Genomic DNA, 26,909 nt, shown 5'->3' on the forward strand with positions numbered 1-26,909 from the left:
CTGTCAGTGGTTTTAATGTTGTGGCTGATTGGTGTATAAATAAACAGTATATACAGTATAAATAGTATTTATACAAAAGTTGATTTTTTGCATGAAATTCAATGTAAAAAGGGTTTATATTTTATAACTCATGTGGCTATTTGTGAATAATGAAAAGGTACTGATTTTTTTTCTCTTCTTATTGGGAACTTTCTGCTTAAAACAAAACAAAAAAAACAAGAAAATAAAATCTGCCAATGGGGTAAGAAAAGTAAACTTCAAAATGCATTTGCTGAAATTATATTACACAATTTTGCTTCTCAAGGACATTTACTGTATGTTGTTTAAGGATGTTAAGATATTTGTTTCTGGAAAAGAAGACAAAAATACTGCTTAGGAAAGTGATTTTTCACAGTGTAATGTGTAATTGAGGGGACAGAGGAAGTCTTTTAAACTGCGATCATCTCACTGTAATGGCTCTGTACAACAAGAGCCAATCTAAATGCTTATCACAAAGATTTCCTGTGCAGCATTAGTGTGCTCTTCACGAAATGAACCATTTTACAATCTGAAGGTGAAACGGAGTGAGGTAAAGACAGCACATAACCCCTCTCACACATCTCACAGCAGAGAACAAGCTCAAGTGCCTCTCACACACACCAATATTTGAGCTGGATTACACAGAGAACAAACCATTCTTGTTCCTCAGTCAGAATAATAAGATTAGACATCAATTAAAGCCATCAGATTAAGCCACAGATTCATGTGTGATGAGGTTTAAACTACAAAGCAAATTTTTGTTAACACTCTTTAATTTTGCACCTAAAGCGGTGAACAAAGTGTGCATTTACATGCACAATCTTTCATCGACTTAATAAGCCGACAACGTATAAGGTCATTTAAAAGCCATAAACATTGTTCTATTATTTCTGAAAGGTAAGAAAAGATGTAGGTAAAACCTTATTGACAAACCTAGTGTTTTGTTTGTTACCACAATTTCACCCAGATGTAAAAACCTTTTTCAGCATTCAGCAGTACGTTAACATTTCGATGTCAGGGATGGAGAAAACTTTTGCATTTTCTGTATTTTGATTTGTATGCGAACCATTAGAGGAATAGTTCATGTGCCCATAATTTACTCACCCTCGTGTCATCCCAGATGTGTTTGATTTTCTTTCTTCAGCAGAACACAAACAAAGATTTTTAGAAGAATATTTCAGCTCTGTAGGTCCATACAATGTGAGTAAATGGTGGCCAAAACTTTGAAGCTCCAAAAAAACACAAAGGCATTATAAAAGTAATCCATAAGACTCCAGTGGCTAAATCAATGTCTTCTGAAACTATTTGAAAAGTGTGGGTAAGAAACAGATCAATATTTAAGTCCTTTTTTACTATAAATTCTCCTCCCTGCCCAGTAGGTGGCGATACACATGAAGAATGTGAATTGCAGAAAACTTAAGAATGTGGAAGTGAAAGTGAATGTGGAGAAATATTGATCTATTTCTTACCCACACCTATCATATCACTTCAGAAGATATGGATGTAATCATGGAGTCTTTATGGATTATTTGTATACCTTTATGTAGAGTTCTGGTCACCATTCACTTACATTGTACCTTATTCACTTACCTTATTCCTTTAAAGCGGTCCTAGCATACCTTTTTAATCATTTCATTTTTCCTTGAGGTACACTTCATTTATAAATATTAGCAAAAAAAAGTTATTTGCACAAAAACATTCATTCAAGTCAATATTCAATTACACCATGTAACAAATGTTGTTCTTTTTTGGGTAGCAAGTGTTATTTCCTAATTGCTTATGCCTCAAAAGTATAGAAAATGGCTATCATTCCCCACAAACATTGCTTCTGTGACCAGGACAGTGATATTTTGAAATTTACCTATATTCCAGAACATTCCGGATAGATTCAATGCTGAGTAAACTTGGAGTAACTTCTAGAACATTCTAGAACTTTCCAGTAATATAAATTGTAGTATAAATACAGGGGCCTTAAGCCCACCAGTTCAGTTTAGTTCCAGCTGCATAAGTGGATACATATCTGCATTTTTCTGAGATGGCATCAAGAGGCTGCAAGCATCCGGCAGACGCATTTTGCTATGTCTGTGGCCAATTTATCAAGACAAGAGCGAAAAAGTACTCCGTGGAAGCATCTGCTAAGTTGTATGAGGCCTACAAGGCATATTTCGGCAAGCCTGTCTGGGATCAAGACAAACCCTGGGCACCTCATTTCACCTGCGAGCACTGCAAAAAAAAATCTGGAAGGTAAGATGGACAATTTTTGCTCTGAATTTTATGTTATAAAATTTGTTAATTTTTAAAATTGTAAAAGTTTTTGATTTTAAAATGTTTTACAATTTTCAATATTATTGAAAAAAGATATCATATATGATATATATGAATCTCTTACACATTAGTCATGGGTGAAATAAATGCAATTTTGTAGGATGGTACAGAAGGGAAAAGAGAGCCATGAAGTTCACTATCCCAAGAATTTTGCGGGAACCCACTGACCACTCAAGCAACTGCTACTTCTGCATGGTGGACCCTTCCAAACGTCGGACTGGCAAAAATGCACCTGCTATCACATATCCGGACCTTCCTTCATCCATCGCCCCGGTGCCACACTGCCATGAGCTCCCCGTACCCACTCCTCCAGAGAGAGAGCAGCCATCTTTAGAAGAGAGCAGCAAGTCAGAGAGCGAGGAAGACGTTGTAGATCCAGATGACAATTTTAGAGGTGGAGCTGAGGAGAGAAATCCATACTTCCCCAACCAAAAAGACCTCAACAACTTAATTAGAGATCTTGGTCTCACCAAGTCCAGTGCCGAGCTTTTGACGTCTAGGCTCAAGCAGTGGAACTTGTTGGATGGAAGTGTGCAAGTCGCAGATCAGAGGAAGCGCCACCAACCTTTTTCCAGCTTCTTCACCCGTCAAGATGGGCTCTGCTTCTGCCACAATGTGACCAGTCTTTGAGGCAATCGGAATCGCCTGTAACCAGAATGAGTGGCGCCTCTTCATTGACAGCTCATCCAGGAGCCTCAAAGCCGTGCTGCTCCATAATGGTAACAAGTACCCGTCTTTTCCCCTGGCTCACTCGGCGCACCTCAAAGAGGATTACAACAGCATCAAGACCCTGCTGGATGCCTTGAAGTATGATGAGTGTGGCTGGGAGGTCATAGGAGACTTCAAAATGGTGGCATACCTGATGGGTCTTCAAGGCGGTTTTACCAAGTTTCCCTGCTATCTTTGCCTTTGGGACAGCAGGGACACCAAGGCACACTACCACAGGCGGGACTGGCCACAGCGGACCAAGTTCTCTGTGGGGAGGAACAACGTCAAGTGGGAGCCACTGGTGGACCCCCGGAAGGTGCTGATGCATCACACTGCACATCAAATTGGGCCTTATGAAACAATTTGTCAGAGCTCTAGATAAGAATTCGGCAGCCTTAATGTACCTTAAAGACTTCTTCCCTAAGCTGTCTGAGGCAAAGGTCAAAGCCGGTGTCTTCGTCGGACCACAGATAAAGAAGATCCTGGAGTGCAATGAATTCCCCAAGAAGCTCACTAGTAAGGAGAAAGCGGCTTGGAACAGCTTTGTCGCAGTGGTTCGGGGCTTGCTGGGCAATCACAAGGCCGAAAACTATGTGGAGCTGGTTGAGAGTCTGGTGAAGAACTACGGCACAATGGGCTGTAGGATGTCCCTCAAAGTCCATATCCTTGATGCTCATCTTGATAAATTCAAGGAGAACATGGGAGCGTACTCGGAGGAGCAAGGCAAGTGCTTCCATCAGGATATACTGGACTTTGAACGCCGCTACCAAGGACAGTATATCGAGAACTTGATGGGAGACTACATTTGGGGGCTGATTCGTGAAAGTGATTTACATTATAATCGTAAATCTCGGAAAACTACTCACTTCTAAACTTTTGTAGTCATTTTTGTATTACTGTAGTATAAATACATGTTAATTTGGATTCATATTTTGTTTTTTTCTGACTGTATGTGAACGAAAAGACACATTCACCTGTTTTCTTACTGGAAATAGGTACATTTCAAAATATCACTGTCCTGGTCACAAAAGCAAAGTTTGTGGGGAATAATAGCCATTTTCTATAATTTTGAGGCATAAGCAATTAGGAAATAACACTTACTACCCAGGAACAAAAATTGTGTTACATAGTGTAATTAATGACCATTTTACACTTTCTTTCTGACTTACAGAAATGATGGGCAATTTTGGGGCTTCATTATCTTTAGAAATTAACTGGAAAGGCCTTTAACACCAAATGCAAATTTATGAAGATTTTGAACTTGTTAAGTACTTCTCATCCATAAATGCCCTAGGTTATCATTAACCTCTCCACAAATTCTGCTTCATATTGTGTCTGGTTTGCCACACAATCATAGTTCATCAAGTTCATAATCCGTTATAAACTTGAAACTTTATCCGTGTATTGGACATTGAGATCCTTCGGGAGTCAATGCAGGCATGCAGTTTTCCGACAGCCCAGAACAGCACAACGTTTGGTAAACTTCCCAGACACCACACTTTTATTGTTAGTTTAACAACAACTGTATCTCTCCTTCATCTGCACTATTTGCTACTACATTGTAACAGGATAGGCCAAGTAGGCAATGAAATGCAAATATAGGCTTGGATGTGTTGATGTTGGGGGTCAGACGTTTTTAGTTCTAAAACTAACAGTATGTAAAGTATACATAGTATATTGACCTTTGATATGAGCCATATCGGGATTTTACAATGAGCTGGTTTTGATAGTCTTCAGCATCTAATTGTACTGTGACTAACACCATCATAGTTCATCTAAAATTGAGAGGAGTTGTGTTGGTACTCTACCTGTAGAGTAGATGGCGACTCTATCGATACCTCTGTCTTCTGCCTGCAGCTGTTGAAGGAAAACACCCACCCTGTCACTCAGTGGTTTGAGGGTGAACTGGCAGCGTTCTCGTCGAGACGGCAGACGTACAGAGATCACCGGCAAGCCGTTCTGATATACCACTGTAACATCTGTGGAAACCATGCAAACAAAAGACGTTAAATGTGTAGTTATTAAATCAACGAGGCTTTTATGTATGCTGAGGTATTCAGCGCCGGTCTAAATGCTACTGCACGTTCCTAATGGATGGTGCACTACAGTCAGACCAAATTGGCGATGAACTGTGCTTCCAACAAGTAGGCAAGCAAAAAGTTTCCTGAATTCCTCAAAGATGTTTAAGGGTTTTTCTTCAACTACGGGCACATTTATGTCCCATGGGTTGATTTTAAATTTTCTTTTTTATATGATATATGAAAGTCAATTAACCCTAAAAAGAGCAAGACTATAAAACTACCTCTGAAAATTAATCCATTGTTATTTTCTAACACATCAGGGCCCACATAATACATTTCCATGATGTTTTCTAAAAAATTGCTTTTATTTTACAACCCCAATTCCGAAAAAGTTGGGACAGTACTGGAAATGCTAATAAAAACAAAAAAAGAGTGATTTGTAAATTCGATTCACCCTGTGCTATATTGAAAGCACTACAACAACACATTATTTGATGTTTTACCTTGTGACTTTTTTTTTTATTTTTTACATACATTCATTTCATATCAGATGATTGCAACACTCTAAAAAAAAAAAAAGTTGGGACAGTCGAGTGTTTACCACTGTGTATAACCTCACCATTTCTTCTAATAACACTTATTAAGCATTCAGGCACTAAAGACACAAGTTTGTTAAGTTTACCAAGCGAAGTTTCCCCCCATTCATCCATTATGCAAGTCTTCAGCTGCACAATTGTACGGGGTCTTCGTTGCCATATTGTGCGATTCATAATGTACCATACATTCTCAATTTGAGACAGGTCAGGACTGCAGGCAGGATAATCTAGCAACTGCACTCTCAGTTTACACAGCCATGCACTCAATCTGGCCAGCAGTCAATCTTTGTCAGTCAGCATCATTCGCCACTGCATCCAAGATGCAAGTTAAAGGGTTAGTTCACCCAAAAATGAAAATTCCCTCATCATTTACTCACCCTCATGCCATCCCAGATGTGTATGACATTCTTTCTTCTGCAGAACACACACAAAGATTTTTAGAAGAATATTTCAGCTCTGTAGGTCCATACAATGCAAGTGAATGGGTGCCAAACTTTTAAAGCTCCAAAATCCACATAAGGGCAACATAAAAGTAATCCATACGACGCCTGTGGATAAATCCAAATCTTCTGAAGTTATATGATAGGTGTGGGTAAGAAACAGATCAATATTTAAGTCCTTTTTCCTTCACTTTCACTTTCTCCTTCTTCTGTTTTTGGTGATTCACATTCTTCATGAATATTGCCCCCTACTGGTCAGAGAGAAAAATGTGTGACAACAAATGACTTAAATATTGATCTGTTTCTCACCCACACCCATCACATAACTTCAGAAGATATGGATTTAATCACTGGAGTCATACAAATTACTTTTATGCCCCTTTAATGTGGATTTTGGAGCTTCAAAATTTTGGCACCCATTCACTTGCATTGTAAAGACCTACAGAGCTGAAATATTCTTCTAAAAATCTTCATTTGTGTTCTGCAGAAGAAAGAAAGCCATACACATCTGGGATGCCTGGAGGGTGAGTAAATCATGAGAGAATTTTCAATTTTTCATTTTTGGGTGAACTGTCTCTTTAAGGTTTTGCTATGCAAAGGAAAAGCCATACAGCAACACAGTCCAGAAGCGCTCAGATTTCTCTGGGTTCGGTCTCATCTGAGATGGAAAGCAGAACAGTGGAACAGTTTTCAAATAGTTTTCTCCGGGCCAAAGTGAAAAAGGACCATCCAGGCTGTTATCAGCGTCAAAGTGTCTCAAAAGCCAGTGTCTGTCATGGTATGGAAGTGTTTCAGTGCCCATGGTATGGGTGACTTGCACATCTGTGAGGGTACCATTAATGCAGAAACGTGTACAAATTTTGGAGCAATATATACTGCCATACAGACACAGCATTTTCCAGCAGGACAATGTCAAACCACATACTGCCCAGATTACAAGTGCAAGCAGACAGTGTGGTGCTAGATCGGCCTGCCTGCAGTCCCGACCTGTCTCCAATTAAGAATGAGTAAAACACTTTTTACCATGCCTTTATCATAACAAAAAAATAATTGCATTTAAAAATACATTCGAATTTAAACAATGAGTGAAATAAACAAACTATAGTGCCCGAATGTGTATAACTTTTCACTATTCAGTTACAACTGTCACTCTATTGTGGCGTCAATTCCACCACAACTAATAATTTTGCCTACAATTAAAAAATAAATGAAAACATTTTTTTTTAAAAACTAAAGTTATTGTGCTTGTTTTACCAAGGAGAAAAAATTGTGAGTGATGTACAGTTGTGAGAGAGTACAAAATTCTCTTGTGATGCATGTATAAAGTGTTGGACATTGTTAAAGGCCAACTTAGACTATTGAACGTGTTTTAAGAGTGTACAGTGTGTTTTAGGAGAGTTACTGTATTACTTTTCTCAAAGTCCACAAGATACCTATAGTTATATATATATTAAAAAAAAAAATGTTATATATAAAATGTTTACAGAAAGATTCTGACTGTTCAGTCTACACTGAGATAGGAGACTTTTTACAATGCTGTTCCATGTAAAAACTGTTTATTTGTGGCAAACACGCAGTTCATTTCTGGCAATGTTCAGCAAAGGTTTGTCACAGAGATTTGCCAGAACACTGTGCTTGTGTAAGAGATGTGGACCTGTACAAGGAGAGTGTGTGAGTATATGCCCACAGTAGGGGGCAGTATTACAATGACACTTAGGTGGGAAACTCAAGGGCCATGAATGACAGAGTTCATCACACAACTGCAGTATTAGAACCGTTCAGTTCAACCTATGTTATGAATGCTCTCTCCTGAGCTAAAAGCAAACAGGCCCCTGTGGAGTCAGTGGACCTCACTGTACTTCACTCTATTAAATGTCTATGAATCTCTTAAACCAACAAGCTGTCCCATAGACTGCACCAGGGGCAGATGGGTTAGAGGTAATAATTTCTTAATCTAGTTATTCATATTGAGAATATTTGTTAATTTATTCAGTTTAGAAGTATTTGACATCAAAGGATGACACCATATTTTTTCAGGTGGGTAGAAAAATTCCCCTTTAAAATGTATAAAATGCCCCTGAAAATCCAACCCAGGGGCAAAGATTGCTCCTTAATGGACAAGTTCATTTCTGGCCCTGACAGCTGTCTTTGCCAATTGGTTGACACTTCCCTATTCCAAACTGCCTCATTACTGCAGTCATTATGTTTATTATGTCTGCGGTGAGAATGAGTGACAACTGTAATGCTCTACGGTGAGGTCTGACGTCTAGATGATACCGACAGGACAGAAAGTGGTTTTAAAGCGTCACTCAAAGATCCTGGGATACAGTCAAAGACACAATGGTGTTTGTCAGTGGCTTATGCAGGGCAGTAGATTTTCTCTCTTAAAATCAGCGCATGGGAATAACTAATTAAATTGGTGTGTTCACCTGACTAAATGTCAGATTCTTTCAGATATGGTAAAAAAAAAAAAAAATTCACAGATTCAATCGAAAGTGTTTTTTGTAGCAAAATAAACACTACTGTGTTTTCAATTCAGTTATCAGTGTTTTTACACCCTAATTTGACACCATAATTGAGATCATACTGCTCTGATCTTTCATCTAATATTAATTTATATAATTAAAAAAGATATTGCCCCCTGATATTGCTTCAATGAGGTTATCTATTATTGTTGGTAAACTGGTATAACTAGGGATGGGATGATATGGTTCTCACGATTCGGTTCGATATACGATTCGATATAATCACGAATCGATATAATAACTATTGAAGGAATAGTTCACGCAAAAATGAAAATTCTCCCATCATTTACTCACGCTCATGCCATCCAAGATGTGAAAGACTTTCTTCAGCAGAACACAAACAAAGATTTTGAAGAATATTTCAGCTCTGTAGGTCTATACAATGTGGAAGTGAAAGTGTAGATTTTTAGCACAAAAAAAAAAAAAAAAACTTAAATATTGATCTGTTTTTCACCCACATCTATCATATTGCTTCAGAAGATATAGAATTAACCACTGGAGTCTTATGGATTACTTTTATACTGCCTTTTGGGCCTTCAAAGTTCTGGACACCATTCACTTGAATTGTATGGACCAACAGAGCTGAACTATTCTTTTGAATATCTTCATCTGTGTTCAGCAGAAGAACGAAAGTCAAACACATCTTGGATGGCATGAGAGTGAGTTAATGATTAGAGGATTTTCATTTTTGGGTGAACTATCCCTTTAAATAACACGGTATGACAAAAGTTTTTTTGACAATTTTCTGAGCAAAATGCACATTCTAATTTCTCATCAAAATAAAGTTCTTTAATGCACAATATGAATGCTCAAAGTTGAAATATTATGAGTTTCTCATAATATAATTATCTTTCTCATAAGAAAAGATGACAAACAAATAAATCTTCAGAAATAGTCGGCTACATTCAGGCTGATCATGTGCAGAACAAGCAATAGAACTGAACAGAACCGGTCCTGAAAATGTATGTAAAAGTGTATATTTTCTTTTGTAATAATTAGTTTTCCATCGTTATAAACACAATTGAACTTTTTAAAATATACAAATTCTACATTCTATCAAATAATATTATATCATGAAATTGTATATGGTATATAATATTATGAGCCGTCACTGTTTGAAATAATGTGTACAATTTACAAGTAATGACTGTATTACAAGCGCTAAAATGGTACTGTCACTTTAAGAGAGCAACGAGCATATCTCGGACTCGCACAGGTGTCCCAGTTTATTAACGAGAAAGACGTTTCTTTATCGCCTTTGTGCAACGTGTGATTAAAATTAATGTTCCTTTTTACTTTTTTATCTGACTGTAAAGAACAGAAAGGATATCAAAAGACACATTATTCAATGAAAGTGGAGTGCAGGATTTCATCTTTCATGGACACACATTACACTGATTTAATATCAAGCACTTTTCAACAAAATGCAATTTTCCAGGTATTCAAGTACGTAAAGGAGCACTAAGTTGTTGCTAATTAAAAAAGTTTTACACAAAGACATGAATAGCATTTTTTTAGATAAACATGTTGAAAATGATGAACACTCACAATAGATGAAGACTCCAGTCATTTCAGAAACCTAATAAAAGCTGTTTAATTTTACATGGAGCGGGTCGCCCCCTCATGGGCGCTGCCATGTTTACAGCACATGACAACCTGTGTCATGCAATTGCCATAGGTACTACCACTAATAATGGCAATAATAATAACATGTTTACTTTATATAGCGCTTTCAGCCAATGCTCAAACATAAAGTACACATAAACAAAACAAGCAAACCCAAAAAATAAAACAACAAACACAATACAGCTACAACAGAGCTCGATTCAACAGCATTGTCCAGAGTAATATTATAGTATTGATAAAGAGGAATATGATCCACTAGACAGTCCGGACAGAATGAGTGCAAGTGAAAAGATAAAATGTCCAAACAAGAGGACAAACAAGACCTGCAGCTCTCACGGATAAGCGGCATGACATCGAACGTCAAGAGAGCCGCGGCTGCACAGTCACAGTCTAGCGCGCAACAATGCACAAAAATGAGTTTGGACTGGATACAAGAATGTCCGTTATAGGGATGTGTGCATTATGAGATGGATAAAAACACAGACTAAAACTAACAAAACAGAAGATAAACATATTCGGGGTAAAGCGGCAGCATTCGGTAAACAAACTTCCAGTATCCAGAACAATAGGTGTCAGTATAGATTCCAAAACAAATCCGCTTTTTTGTCCCACTATTTACATTTACTTTAGACATAACAGATGGTGTTTATATTAATACCACACAAAGATAGAATTTTTACGCTTAATTGACAGGGTAAGCGCGACTCCTCGTTAGCGTGAGCGCTCTCTGAGCACACGCGCACAAAGCATGCACACACATTAGCAAAGTCTGTTAGCAAAGTCCCTTTCGAGGCTGTCAGACTTAGTGCGCGGCTATAGAACCGAGGAAATAAAAAGCCCATCTTTAAGATTCCTGTTATTTATGTGTTTTCTCTCTCTACTCTCTTTCCCCTTTGACCTGTTATCGAGATCAACCATTGGTTGTGTGGCGAAAGACCGGTCGATCGCGATCTACGTAATGAGAAACCTGTGATAAGACAATAAGCTTACATGGTGCAAGATAATAAATTTCAACATGTAATCTGTTACCCCATCAACTGGCGTATTCTCTTTTTGTCCAACATTTAAGTTGCCTGGTAACCTTCCTCCTCCCCAGCACCACTTGTCTAGATCTGCTTCAAGAGGATAGTATGTACAGTATGTCTTATTGCGCAGCAGCAGCACGTCTTACATGCTCGACACTGCATTTCTGTGTATGCTCTAGCAGTAGCAAGTCTTCGTATTTGCTCGGCAGCAGCAGCATAAGCAGATCTGGTCCACCAAGACCAAACATATAAATTTGTCATATCCATAACTACATCTTAAATTTATTGTGAGAGATGTCATGACATAACAGTAGTTTAGCTTATAGGTGTACATTTGGGGGGACAGGGAGTGTCCACCCTAAGGCCATGTGTCCACCAAAGCATTTTTTGCCAGCTGAAAATGACAGGCACTCTTCTGAAAACGCCCAGCTGGGAGCGCTTGAGAGCGCTTTGGAGGTACAGCGTTTTTTCAGCTAAGCCGCTTTGGTTGCTATGATACGGAATATCTGCGGAAGTAATGTGTTGCAAGTACCTAATTTTGCAGATAGTTTGTGTTATCAACAAGTACTGAATGTAAAAATGTCGGCACAAGGAAGAGTATTTGCTCTGGTCCTTGCTATGGATGAAGGGAAGGCTGAAGCATTATTTTTCATATTACTATTGTGGTAGTCCGGGAATGTCATCTGGTACAGACATGAATAATCCATTGTTGTTCAGTCGTTGTACAAGCAGGATGTGACGGTTGGTCGGTGTGGTATTCGTCCCAACCCTTCTCCACCGTGATTGGACGGATGGGTAAAAAGTGACCGTGACGAGCACTGCATTTTACCCAAAGTTTAACATTTCTCAACTCTCGGCGACCAGAAAAAAAAAAACAACAACAAAAAAAAAACACCAAGCGTGCAGTGCTCAGCGTGGAATAGACGCTCAGTGCCTCATCACATTGCTGGCTTTTTTTAAATATGCGGCGCTCCCATTGCAAACAATTGAAAAAAATATGCTGGCCTCAGGAAAAAACGCTTTGGTGGACACACGGCTTTATGTCTGGAAATTGTTCCCTCCAATCACGCATCAGTGTTGTTTTAATCAACATTGAACTTTACAGCTACAGAGCTCCTGTTAGAGAATTGCTCATCAAATGTTTAACAGTAGTCAAGTTCAAGGTTTCTAATGAAACATGCCACTGGTTTAACTGTATTTTAAATTATGAGTAGCCTGGCAGCTTCAATGTAGAGAAGCTTTCCCAACACTGCTCAGGATGTAGGTGTGTTAAATCTTCAATGAGCCATGTAACATACAGTACATCACAGATTACTGCATTACGGTTTGTATCAGACACTGCTCTGCAGCAGTGGGTTATCACATTTCATCTTTAACTGTTTCTATCCTCCTCTTTTCAAATCTTGTCTTTTTGTTCTTTATTGTTCCTGGCATCGTTCTGTGTGCGATGATGCAACTGTTATAACAGAACTGCTATTAAAATCCACTTTAAACTAAATCAGCTCTTTCTCTCTACAGTGCACTGAGCTCACAGACTGCATTCATACCTCTGTTCTGTGTCTTCACCTCTCTTTCTTTCTGTCTCTGTCCCTCTGACCTGCTGGGTATCATTTCTCTCAGTGCCTCATAACTCTAATGGGGGTTTTCCACTGTGGATAGTACCTGGTACTTTTTTTAGTACCACCTCGGTCGAGGTTCCAAGCGAGCCGAGCCGATACTAAATGTGACGTCAAAACCCTGCAGATCACTGATTGGTCAGAGAGAATCGTCACTACCAGCGTCACTGGATTTGCGACACGGGACATCATCCCGCTAGTTTTAAAGTTAGCAACAGCGATAGCAGTATCATTTGTTCACGTGACTTTCTAAATGTAAAAAGAAATGGCTTTGCGCAAAACCACGCCGTGGTCAATAAACGAGGTGCAGACGTTCCTCTCGTTAGAGATGAACGAAACGACGCGAAACGAAAAAGTCTTTCAGGAAGTGTCTCAGCTGTTGGTCACACACGACTACCACCGGACCTACCAACAGTGTAGGGAAAAGTTAAAAAAAACTTAAGTGACTACAGAACAATCAAGGACCACAACAGCCGGAGTGGTTCAAACAGAAGAAAGTGGAAGTGGTTCGACCAAATGGACGCTATCTATGGCAATAGACCGGTGAGCAATGGGAGGGAGAGTGCCCTGGACTCGGCCACGGTGTTGTTGGAGTCCACGATGGAGGATGGTACGTTTTGTTACATTAACTCTATATTCTGCTTGAAAGCTTTACTTTATTTAGTTGACCAGCTACTGGAAAGCTTGCTTCTCAAACAACCAGGCCAATTTAACTGTTACACTTGTGTAAAGTCACCAAGCAACAAGCTAGTAGCTAACAGCTAGCGGCCGTGTTATTGTTTATGGTCTATGACGATCAGCCTATAATCCCACCCACGTTGAGGTGGCACTAAACTGCAGTGGAAAAGTAAGCTCAGAAAAGTAAAGCGAGCAGAGTCGAGTCGAGTCCAACCGTAACGTGCAGTGGAAAAGTGCCATAATTTCTCTCTGTGCACACACTGACCCCATCATCACACATCCAGTGGCCTCATACAAACTACTGTGATCTACACTACTACACTGTAGTAGTGGCAACAAAACTACTTTACCCACAATGCATGCACTGTGAACACTCCCTTGAGGAGGTCTATAATACCATGAGAAATCTGTCCATTAGCATTCCCATTAATTTCAATGGCTGTCTTCATCTTTACAGATGAATCATAATAAACTCCTTTTCTTGAATATGAAGTATATTTGTATATTTGGACATTTAATTAGTGTGTTTGTGTTTAAATATGATTTACATAGTTAATTTAACTACACCATTAGGGAAAATGACAAGGGTCTTTTAAAGACTGTATGGCCGATTAGACAAATGAGGTGATATAAAGATGAGGCTGCTCTAAAACACACGTGTAGATGCTAGCTACTGAACCTTTTTAAAAACAAAAGAAATGTTAGCATCATAACTCTTACCAGGTCAGTTTATTCACTGCCCCCGGTCACATGACCAAAGGAAGAAAAGAACTCCAACTTAATAGTTCTTTATGTAACTCTGAGATGTGTAAGTCTTGTGGTACAGTTTTTATTTAGTGTGCAAGGGAACCCGAGTTCAAGTCCCTGCTGAAGTTTACAGTCCACAAATCATCTTAGGGATGCAAAAACTCATATTTGCATATGTTCAAATAAACAATGCCTGCACATGAGCACTTACCTTCTGTAGCAGCAGGAGAACACAGTAGTCTTTGACCCTGCCATGAGGGGGAGCCCTTCCAGCCCTACAGAGAAAAAGAGGTAAGTTCATTTGGTTTGTGGAAGTTTAGTAAGTGGGCAATACAACACTACACAAACACACTCCTACAACACTGCTTGCACAATCAAGTCTATTTAAATTGTTGCAGGCATTCCCTATTTGTCCAGGATTGTCTGATATTGATGGGTGAGATATGCCGGCATTCAGGGAGTCTACAAATGATCTTTTTCCTTTTGGGAGGCTACTTTGTGTGTTATTGTGCGTATCTGGGGGATATTCCAGAAAGCAAGTTTAGCTAACCTTGACACAAACCCTGAACTCTAGGTTGCTTAAGCCAAGCATTGCTTACTTGCAGTTCGTTGTTAATTCACTCAACCCTGAGTTTGAAACTCAATAGTCTATACGCATTCACAGTGAACTCAGAAAGGCATTCTCAGCAGAGCGATGAGACGAAATGTGTGCCATATTTCAGTGACGTAGAACTTTACATTTAATGGCTGCACACAAGCATTATTTAGTCATCACTAGTAATATTGATAAGATGCATTGATTTAAGACTGAGAGATTGCTTGAAGAAAAGTATACTGAATCAATGTAAGAATTTTGTAGTTCATAAAACTATAAAGTTTCACCATTCTTCTAAAAGCATAATTCAACATTTATATTAGACCTCTCTCGCCCACATTAACGTTGAATAGGTCAACTGTTATGTTATTTGTTTGCACTGAACTTCATAAAAGGTATTAACATTCATATTCTAAGAATATTATAATAATAGCGTGTAGGTTTACTGTGTTTTTTTAAGGTATTTTAATGTGACTGGTATTTACCATGTACAGTGCATGCTAATTTTATTTTACTGTATGCCATGTGAACTGTATGTACTTCTTTTATTTTTAGATGTACCCAGTTTAACATTGGGGTATCTAAAAACTTACTTTGAATTTGCATCATATAATCTTCCATTTCCCACAGTTGTTGATGGTGTCATTGTATCAACAGACCCTCTGTTTGAAATGTGGAAATGATTTCAGAATGTAATGGGGGTTGGTACTCAGCAACATACACTGGTATTGAACATATACACAAAGTATACACAAACAAACACACTGAAAAACCAGCTAAAATCCAGCTTGGCCAGACTGGAAGACCATCTAGACCTGCTGAAGACCAGCTTGGCCAGACTGGAAGACCATCTAGACCAGGTGAAGACCAGCATGGCCAGGCCAGGAAACCAACAAAACCAGGTGAAGACCACCCTGGCCGGGCTTGTAAACCATATAGACCAGCTGAAGACCAGCTTAGTCAGGCAGAAAGACCATCTAGACCAGCTGAAGTCCATCTTTGCCAGGCTAGGAGACAATCTAGAACTGCTGAAGATCAGCTTGTCCAGGCTGAGAAGCAATCTCGACTGCTGAAAACTAGATTGTCTCTCAGCCTGGCCAATCTAGACCATCTGAAGACCAGATTTGGTGGACAAAAAATATGAAGACTGTAAAGCCTAAAAGACAGTAAAGTCTGATGGAATGCCCTCCTCCTCTTTCAAACTGGCAGTTGGGTGTTTCTTGAGTGAAAGGCAGCCAGATGGAAACCACATGTTCTGAATTTAGGGCAAATACATCATGTTTTCCACTCTGCCTCTAGAGAGGACACTTACCACAGAGAGAGAGAAACAAACATAGGAAGAGAGAGAGGTAGAGCGATGAAGAAGCTGAGTGGGGATTCTATATTGAGAGCATGGGAATTCAAGGGAACTCTGGCTTACACAACACTATGAACACACCCAGACAGTGTGCTGATCTGACAGCAGCAGGAGCCATGTGTTTGGGTGTAGAATGTCTGGAGAAGTGCAGTGTTGTCATATTCGAGTACACCTGGTGTCTGATTGGTGTCGATTTGAACAGGTCTGATCCAGTGTCTGTTCTGTCAGCTTGTTTCACAAGCACCCCATGTAAGCCTGAAATAGAGCTCAAGGCACATCCACCAACGCATCACATATCCACATTAAACTCTCCTCCCACATACGCTGCCCCAAAAACCTGATAGCAGTCTGAAAATACTCCACAGTATACAGCATTAACGCAGCACTTGTGGCGTAACTGTCAAAGCCCATGGCTGCTAACAAGAAGGCTGCTGTTTCAAACAAGGTACAAGTGAGGAACAAGTCATGAACTCCACCACTGTGCCCTTGATCAAGTCACTTAACCTCCAGGTTGCTCTAGGTGGTGTGTCCCCGTAATAAGTGTACTGTGGTAGCTTTGGCAAAAAGTGTCTGCTACATGACCACTTGCTTCAAACATCTGAGAGAGGTTCTCCATCTACTCCTCCTGTAAGCAGATGACTCGCTGTACGGTAACACTGACCCAGATTCTTAGATGCAAATCACAACCATCTGCACACATGCAAATAATCCTTAAACATCTCTTGAGTTTTCAAGAAAAACCCCCAAACAGCTTCTAATGGTAGTTAATTTTTAATTGGTCTCAAACTGGTCAAAGCCAGTCCAATCAGTCAGACTACGAGATGATGGGGTTGAGGTCAACATGGTAGAACATCTTGGTCAACCTCACTAGAGTTGGTAGACCATGTTGGCTTGGAAGAGCTGTTTAAACTGGATAAAAACCTTGACCACCTTAAACTTATAGGACCTGTCTTTTTCTGCCAGGAACTATGCACAGAGGCAGAACAGGCTCTAATGTCCCCTCTTTAGGTATGGGAATTGCAAGGAACTTAGGGATTCCAGTTCCAATTCCTCACAATAATTTCGCTTCCTTAATGGTTCCAATAATGATTTTTACTTCTGAGGAACAAATATTTATAAACATATTTCATTCACTCATTACTATTCAAAGCTAGTCAGTAAATGCACTGTCTGATTTAAGTCCAAGGAGCCCTATGTACGACATAACATGGTAAAAGTTCTTAGTTTATTTCAAGCTGTCTATGGCTGAAGTCCCTTTTTTGGTCAGTGAGATTAATTCAGTGATTGCTCAGACTAAAGTGTTTTTGATTCACTGAAAAGAACCAGCTCATTCATTTGGTAAGTGCATTACACTGGCCTCATGCTCTGTAGATTCAAAAGAACTGACTCATAAGAGTCAACGCTGCCACTGAATAGCACAAAAGTATAAAATGTCTGAGTATTTTAGTACAATGTACTGTCCATATTGGTGGAAAAATGCCCATTCAAGAACTGTTAATGGAAACCAAAAGTCATGAAAATCAAACGGTCACTATGTTTTTCAAAAATCTAACCAGTATCCATTCTCGATTCTAAACCCTATGCACTGGGTGGGAACTAGAAGTCATAGGTTCACCTGACCTGAACCCTAACTGTCATTGTAATACAGTGTTTGATTGTCCGATGTCAAAAAATAAACACTTCAAGATGTCTAAATACATCCAATGCAAGAAGTCCAAATATAATCCAGTGTTAATCAATCCTTTTCGACATAACAATATTAAGCGATGAAGGTAAATGCTTTGACAGACAGCACAGAGGTGTGAAGAAGTTTAATGAGTGAGTGGGCTGGGCCTGAGGGAAGAGACTGAGGTCGCTTCAGTTCTGTAACAGCCGTTGAAGAGCAGATTTCAGGCGAGGACTGTCATTAATTAGTAATGAAGAGATAACAAGCCAATCCCTCCACAGAGGGTGATGTGTGCTTTCATTACAGCTGAAAATGTGAAAAGGCGCGATGGGCATTGAATTGGAACAACAAGCTTAAGCTTTACACAAACACACAATAAGCCACACAATGTGAATCCAAACTGTACAAACCATCTGAACTTGACTATAGCACTTAGTCCCAGATTAGAACTGCATGGACTGTTTATAGACGGTCTGATGGATATTAATTGGACACAAAAATGGCAAGAGCTGGATTAAGTCACTAATTCAAATGAAATTTGTCAGCATCTAGGAAAATTCCAGGAGTCTGGGTGCATAGGTTGTTATCAGTCTGCCGGAAGGTCCTGTTTACAAGTTCAAACTTCCCAGACAGCTACAATGAGTGCTTTAAAGGAAAAACTAGTTTGTGGCATCATATCTCTAAAAGATATTCACAGTTCTGTTAGAGGCTCATAATAGCAAATAAACAACATATCTTTGAGTACCCCTGTATATTTTGCTTTGCTCTCTATTGGATTTCAGATTTAACGGCCACTGTTGCTGCGATGAACATTTTTATAGAACCAATGGATTCCAAGAGCCTTTCACACTGGGAGCGAGCATTCGCATGCCGACAAAGTGAGGCTTTTTTTCTAAAGTGAGTGTATCAGTGAATAAATGCCCCAACCAGTAAAATGTGAGTTTTGGATCATGTGTCAGGGGCCATGTGTCAGGGGCCGCAGCAGTTAAAAAAAACAGTGCAATTGGTGGCTTGAGCCAGTAAACAAACTCATCATCCCTGCATAGGTTTGAAGAAGTTCATTTGCTTTGATTTTGTCTTTTTGTTCATGGTGCAGCACATACTGTACCAGAGAAAAATTGATTGTTGACCAACATCACCAATTGTAAAGGCTAGAATATGCTAACGGAGAGTATTTGCGTTGGCCAGTCGTGTCTTTGTGTTGTGTTCGGTGTGAAAGAGCCTTTAATGATTGTTCCTATATTAGGTAGAACTGCATTTTCATGTTACTGAGGTAAGACAAGTTGAAAAGTTGTTAGTGTAGAGTGATCCTACTGGAGTTTCAGTATACAATTTTAGGCTTTGATTTATTAAATAATAAGACACACCCCTGATCACTTTCTCCTAATTCAAAACGTGGAACTGCCAGTCGGCTGTTAACAAAGCTGACTTTATTCCAGCCTTTGCCGTATTGGCTGCACTCTTCTACTTTTGGTAACAAGACTGTAGACCACGATGTACTAAGACTTTTCATTATCCAAAAGGATACCGAGAAATTGTTGTTCCCTCATTAAAAAATTCTCAAATAAAATGCAGCCATGATTCAGGTGGAATATTTATATGGCATAAAGACAATCTAAACCACTGGATTAAAATAGTCAATACTGAAAATTCATTTATTTGGCTGCCCAGTCCTGCGACCTAAAGCAGATAGAGGATGAGAAACGCTTTCTTCTCATCTGTCTCAAGTACCACACTGTGAGAGAAATGTTTTTCCCCAAATCTGAAACACTGAATCCATCATTCCTTATCCTCAGTGATACAGAGAAAATCCCCTATATACCTGGAGAGGATGACAGCACAGCTGCACTAGCTGCTAAATATGTGTCTGCCATTCACACTGTTAGACATGACTAATTCACTGTATACATTTCATTCATATTGTATACATTCTCCTATTTTGTACATATGTGTCTTTTTATTTTATACAATCATTCTTAGGATTTAAATGTTTAAATTTTGTATAAATATGTGAGCCATTCACAAAAGACACATTCTTGCACTTTCTAATTGTTGGTCTATAAACCTGCATCAGATGGACGTCTTTGGTCATTGTGTCAGGTCTTTATTTTAAGACGCTGTTTCAAGTTAAAGACAACATGAAATCAAAATTGATCCTATTTCTGGTCATCAATGCATGTTATTTATCTTTGTCCTGCCTCGAACAATTTTCCTTTTCAACTGAGGTCAACAATCCAGTGAATTGGTGAAGGGCTTTGGATTGTGCAATTTCTTGTGGTGCCATCAGCTAATGATTTATGCATCTGGCAGATGCGTTTATCCAAAGCTACTTACAGTGCATTCAAGATATTCATTTTTTCAGTATGAGTTCCCTGGGAATCAAAACGTTGTTAGTGCCATGCTCTACCAGTTGAGCCACAGAAACATCAACAGCAGCACTGTTAGGACATCTTTTTCCAACGTCCATGGCGATGTAATCAGTCACACAGCATTTATGGTGCAGGTGATGGACTCAAAATTGAACAGTCTAGAACTGAATGCCCATGAATTGTCAGGGGTTAATGCCAATCTGGTCTCATGATACTATACCTACATTTTAGCAAAAGTTAATTGGTTACAAACGTATTTCAAGATGATTTCAAAAGTAGTTCAACTTTGAAAAACGTGATTTGAGAGGCCTGCATTCTGTTCCTTTCCAAAAAAGAACAGCATCCTTTACAGCACAGGCAGAAAGAGAGATTGAACGTGTTTTCCGGTCACTGATGACACGACTCAGATGAAAGGATTTCTGAGGGGGAACATGTGTTTGTGGGCGTGCTCATGGGAACTCTGCAGTAGCACAGAGAGAAAGAGAGACTGCAGAAATGGCTGATTACTGCAGTGGTGGAATCCCTTTTCTAGAGAGGAGGGTTACCCCTCTCCTCTCGTCTCCACTCACCGGCATCCCCCTCCCTCCCACTATCTCGCTCTGAATCTCAGTGTTTCCCTGTTTGATATGCACTAACACCCCCGCTTCCCCCGCACTGCGCAGAAACAGCTCAGCAAAATGCATTTCACAGGCCGCGTGTGCATGTACGTGCACATGAGGATTTCTTTCAAGGGATGTGATATTTTTGTGGTTCTGATCATTATGAATCGGTCAATTAAGAGTATGAGATGGTAATCCCACCACAAAGACATACAGCCCCCCAGACACCTTTGAAATGTCACGCTAGCTGGGTTTCTGTCCATGTTTTTTTATGCAAATTCTGGGCTATTAAAAAATGGTGGATGGAAAGATCATGATGCATATAAAACTTCCAGAATATGCCTAAAAAACTTAAACTCTTGCTTGAGGTAGATACATTTTTTATTCAGTAAAGGCCCAAGAATACTTCAGTTGTCCACCCTGCAGTTCTCACCTGTGTACCCAATAAGTTAAGCAGGCAACTCTCGAAAAGAGTGAGGTGTACCCCGATATCCTGGCTAAATTTGCCCACTGGCCTCTATCTGTCATGGCTTCCTAATAATCCCCTATACATATGAAACAGCTCTATCACTCTACTACCTCCTCTCCACCAATAGCTGGTGTGTAACGGGCGTTCTGGCACCCTATGGCTGAAGTCGCATCATTCAGATTGATGCTGCACACTGGTGGTGGTTGAGGAGATTCACCCAATACTATGTAAAGTGCTATATAAATGTAAAGAACTAATTAAATTATAAATGTGCACTAAAAACAGTCATGTCACTTTGCCTAAACAAGACACGTGACTGAATAATTCGCTCATGGCTAGACTAATGCTGCATTCCATTCAAAGTAGGATATAGGACTCATTAAAGGATCTTAAAAGGTGAAAGTTTATCATTAACTCTGTAAATTTCCTTTGGTGCTGAGATGTTTGTGTGAGGTCGTGCACCTGCATTTTGACAAAGTTAAAGACTGAAAGTTTCCTAGTTGGATGTATGACGTCGAGTGGCGTTCCATTGCACTTTTCCTGGTAGGAAATTGGAAATTTTAACTTTCCAAGCTGAATGGAACATTGCATAACCAGAGGACCAATATCACTACATAGCATCGCAACTGTCGGAAATGCCGGAGCCAAAGCCCGTCATCAAAATGACTGGCAACTATGACTTCCCAGAACTGTCTGACATGCTTTCGTTCTTAGATATAAGGCATCTGCCACTGAACGCTAGCAAACATGAAGATAATTCGGCCGTTAAACCAGCGCAGACAATGCATTCAAATAAGCAGCGCTTTTACCAGGCACAATTCATTCTAAATGAATTTCCTAATGAGAGTTTTGTTCGAGATACTTATTAGCACATAAACTAGATATCCACAAGCAGATCTGTACATTCTGCTTTGCTTTTGAGTTATGTCTGTAAAATAATCTGTACTTATTTATTTTGGACGAACAGAAATTCTGATTACAAGTCTGAAGAATTTATAGAATTTAAACAATTTTATTTTTTTTTACTTCTTTCTCCCAATTTGGAATGCACAATTCCCACTACTTACTAGGTCCTCGTGGCACGGTTACTCACCTCAATCCGGGTGGCGGAGGACAAGTATCAGTTGATCCATGCATCTTATCACGTGGCTCGTCGTGCATGACACCGCAGAGACTCACAGCATGTGGAGACTCATGCTACTCTCCGCGATCCACGCACAACTTACCATGCACCCCATTGAGAGCGAGAACCACTAATCGTGACCACAAAGAGGTTACCCCATATGACTCTACCCACCCTAGCAACCGGGCCAATTTGGTTGCTTAGGAGACCTGGCTGGAGTCAATTATCACACCCTGGATTTGAACTTGCGACTCCAGGGGTGGTAGTCAGCGTCAATACTCCTTGAGCTACCCAAGCCCCACAATTGTACTTTTTTTTTTTTAATGAAAGGACTGTCCTCACAAGTTGGTTTTATTAGGTTTAACTATATTTGTGAGGAAACTCACACATGCACATACAGAGTAGGTCACAGTATATACAGTAAATCACTGCATACTTAATAAATGCTCTAAATACTGCTCACTAAATCTCTGACTTACTGACTCCGTACAGGAATATACAATGATTAAAAGTGTCAGCACTCAAATTTTAATGGAAGTCCCAAAGTGGCATTTTCATTTATTATGTTTCAGCTTAGATGCAATGCTTCATATATTACAATGTGAAAGTGGCCTGATGGCTCCCTCATTTATCAAATACTGAGAGCAGAAAGAAAACAAACAAAAAAACCTTTGTGGGATGTAATATTAAGGACGATACATGTAGAGTCTGCTATGGCAATTTTATCTTATTATTATTTTCCTAATATTTTCTCTAGCTGCCTGACCTATGCATTAAAGCCCAATGCTTAGACCAATGCTTAGAAGTCAGTGCAGCTGAATTACTCTGTTTGGATCAATTTGGGTCAATATTATACTCTTGCTTCTTATTGCAGTGAGGAATAGTGTAACAGACAAGCATTTATAGCTATTTGTAAACCAAAGATGATGTCTTATATGTGTGCTTGTTTACCTACAATGAGGTTTAGGGAAAAGTGACACATCAACCAGAGCACATTTAATTAATGTCACAACATTATCTACTTGGCTAACAGAGTTTTGGTTACCTAACTGCAAATAATGACAAAGCAATCAGTAATGTTTTGCGGTGTGTGCAATTGTTATGGAGGTCAATAACGGATTATGATTTTCAAAGGGCTATTTAAAAGCTAAAAAAAGCACATATTTTTAGTATAGTTAACATTTTTAACAGTTTGGTACTCAATTTTATTTGAAAATTGAATGTATTAATGTTGAATTAATGTATTTTACCAAGTTAAAGAGATAGTTCACCCCAAAATTAAAATTCTCATAATTTACTCACCATTATGCCATCCCAGATGTGTAAGACTTTCTTTCTTTTGCAGAACACAAATTAAGATTTTTAGAAGAACAGTTCAGCTCTGTAGGTCCATACAATGCAAGTGAATGGTGACCAGAACTTAGAAGGTCCATAAAGCACATAAAGGCAGCATAAAAGTCATCCATATGACTCCAGTTTTTAAATCCATATCTTCAGAAGCGATATGATAGGTGTGGGTGAGAAACAGATCAATATTTAAGTCCTTTTTAACTATCAATCTCCACCTTTGACCAGCCCTGACCAGTAGGTGGCTGAATGTGGAAGTGAAAGTGAAGGTGTAGATTTTTAGAAAAAAAAAAAAAAAAAAAAACTTAAATATTGATCTGTTTCTCATGCTCACTTATCATATCACTTCTGAAAATATCGATTAAACCACTGGAGTAGTATGGATTACTTTTATGCTGCCTTTATGTGCTTTTTGAAACTTCTGAGTACTAGTCACCATTCACTTGCATTGTATGGATCTACAGAGCTGAAATATTCTTCTAAAAACCTTTGTTTGTGTTCTGCAGAAGAAAAAAAGTCATACACATCTGGGATGGCATGAGGGTGAGTAAATGATGAGAGAATTTTCATTTTTTGGGTGAACTGTCCTTTAACTTGTTCTTGCCCCTAAAAAATATAATGTGGTGCGACCGTAGTATTTATTTAAAAAAATATGTTAATTTTACACGCATGATCTTTAAACAAGTTATTAAAAGTACAGTTTTTAATTTTTTTATAAGTAATATTTTCATACTTATCTTTTCAGAGCAGTCTCTCAGGTGTTTAAAAAATTTTAAGATCAATTTTTTCTTTAAATAAAATTTGTAGAACAAAATCACAAAATGATCTACTTTAGCATATTGTATCAGTTCTGTCTATAACAGCTATTATTGCAAATTAAACATTTTAAATGCTGAATAAAATATGTAAATATATTTTTGACAGAAAAAAAAAATCAAATAAAATAATGTTGGGGTCAGTAACAATGTTGGCAGGGCAATTAAAAATCTGACTTACTGGCTCGACAAGGCTAGCGGGGAAAAAAAACATCCTTATTGTTGAGTTCTGCCCACATAACATGGTCACCATCAGCCAAATGACGATCTTTCTAAAGGATGCGTTCTACTCCATCTGCAAATCATCAGTATTACAGTTTCAACATTTCCACAAATGGCACCCACCCACACTGCACTGAACGGAACGGATTTGATAGCAGTAATCCCAAATGTAGTAAAACAACCCAAACTACTACTAGTGCTCTATAGCATCTGAACCTGTGATGAGTGGGGTAATGCTACTGTATATCAAGATAAAGGCTATTGCCCGGGTGGTCGAAAAATTACTTCTTTTCTTTTGCATAATTCATCATGTTTTTGAGACGTTACTATAGTAATTCACCTGCAGTGTTTTTAAATAGGCACAACCCAGGCATCTACAACCCTATGTTGAGGATCTGCTCATATTCACCTCACTCAGGATGACATATGAACGGAACATATTATTGACCAGGATGATTTAAATTTATACCTTTTTATAAAAGTAGGAAGTCCTTCAAACCTCAAACTCTTTCAAATTGTATGACAAAACAGCAACTGAAGTAAATGGTGAAGTATCCCTTTAATGCATGTGAGTATACGTGCAAAGCTGCCCACCCAGTTTGTCATAGCCTGGTTGCATATGCAGACAGATGACAGTAGGCTCCAATGTAGAGTATGTAACACACCCCAAACACCAACACAATATCACACAACCCTCATAATATAAATCACTGGAGAATCCTCAGTGACACAATCACGCAAATATGTGCACAAAAACCTCAGTCTGTGACTCACTGGAGAACCCTGATGACCTGCTACAGAGTCTCACATCACCGCATGTCAATGCAGCACATGCTCTGTCTTTCTTTTACTCTGATTCTACCTCCCTCTCTCTCTCTGCAACCCTGTGGATGAGCTCTCCTCTGCAGGAACAATATCTGCTGGTAACTATAGATGATGCTGGCATCTCGAGGGGTCTGTGTGGATGTGTCAGGCTTTCAGGCACAGCTGGGCTGGGATGGAGGGAATTGGCCCTGTCTTGTGTTCCTTTTGTCAAAGGTCCTGCTTTCTGTCCACAGTGAAAGTGAAAATGCAGCACCAATGCGACAAAATGACAGACAATCATATTTGGGGGGGGGGAATAATTGCTAGACTTTTAAACAAAGAGAAACAGTAATAGTAAAATTGTATTTTTTTAAAATATGCTTAAAAACATTCTAGTCATATCAGTTTTAAAGAAACAGCTGCTTTATTTTACATGTGGTGCTGGGTGCACATTCATGAGCGCTGCCATGTTGAGATCACATGACCAGCCAAATATTGCTTGCTTTATCTCGATAATCCCCTGTAATTGGACACTTTCACTTGCGGAAAACATTAGTCATTGTCAGTGCAAATTGCGCAAAATTATGAAGCAGGATTTTGGGCCAATGAGATTACACTGTGGGCAGGGCTAATCAATATGACACTTTCGAAATAAAAACTAAACAAATCAACAAAACGTCCTGTCGCTGGTCACCATCGGTTAGGAAAAAAGTCAGACTTACATGGAAGAGACAGCTTTATCACTTTTTAGGGTTGGGAACCAAGAACCAGTTCTTGTTTAGAACCGGTTCCATTAAAAAAATTTACTACTTTCAGGTTATGACTTTAAGGTCAATTAACGGTTCCCACACGTGCAACTTTCCGCCAATGCGGACAGAACAACATACTAAAATACTCTGACAGTGTTTCCTGCAACGCAATTCAGCAGCATTGCTGACTCTCAACTCAATCTACATCGTAAAATAAAACACGCCTAGTGTGGTCCAATTTCCAAACAAATGATTCTTGTGAGGTGGCTCTTTTTAGTGAATCAAAAACATCATCAGTTGGAGCTGTTACTGAATCATTCTTACTTTCGCGCAAGTATTGTCATGTCCAACTCAAAAGGAAATAAGAACTGTTACTGTGTTCTGTAATGTTGTACTTGTGTATGACTTTTTTTCTTCTGCTGAACACAAATGAAGATTTTTAGAAGAATATTTCAGCTCTGTAGGTCCA

The 26,909-nt window shown here is 39.1% G+C and overlaps 1 protein-coding gene across 1 annotated transcript in view; it reads right to left on the bottom strand.

Moving 5' to 3' along the window:
- The window catches only part of LOC127413940 (calcium uniporter protein, mitochondrial), a 111,453-nt gene that overhangs the window by 11,344 nt on the left and 73,200 nt on the right, over positions 1 to 26,909 (bottom strand). The window contains exons 3-4 of the mRNA XM_051651520.1: positions 14,537 to 14,600; positions 4,860 to 5,030 (exon numbers count right to left, since the gene is read on the bottom strand). Of these exons, the coding sequence (XP_051507480.1) occupies positions 4,860 to 5,030; positions 14,537 to 14,600 (235 nt within the window). The remainder of the gene's footprint in view (positions 1 to 4,859; positions 5,031 to 14,536; positions 14,601 to 26,909) is intronic.

The sequence above is a fragment of the Myxocyprinus asiaticus genome, chromosome 23 (assembly GCF_019703515.2).
Source record: "Myxocyprinus asiaticus isolate MX2 ecotype Aquarium Trade chromosome 23, UBuf_Myxa_2, whole genome shotgun sequence".
NCBI classification, from domain to species: domain Eukaryota; kingdom Metazoa; phylum Chordata; class Actinopteri; order Cypriniformes; family Catostomidae; genus Myxocyprinus; species Myxocyprinus asiaticus.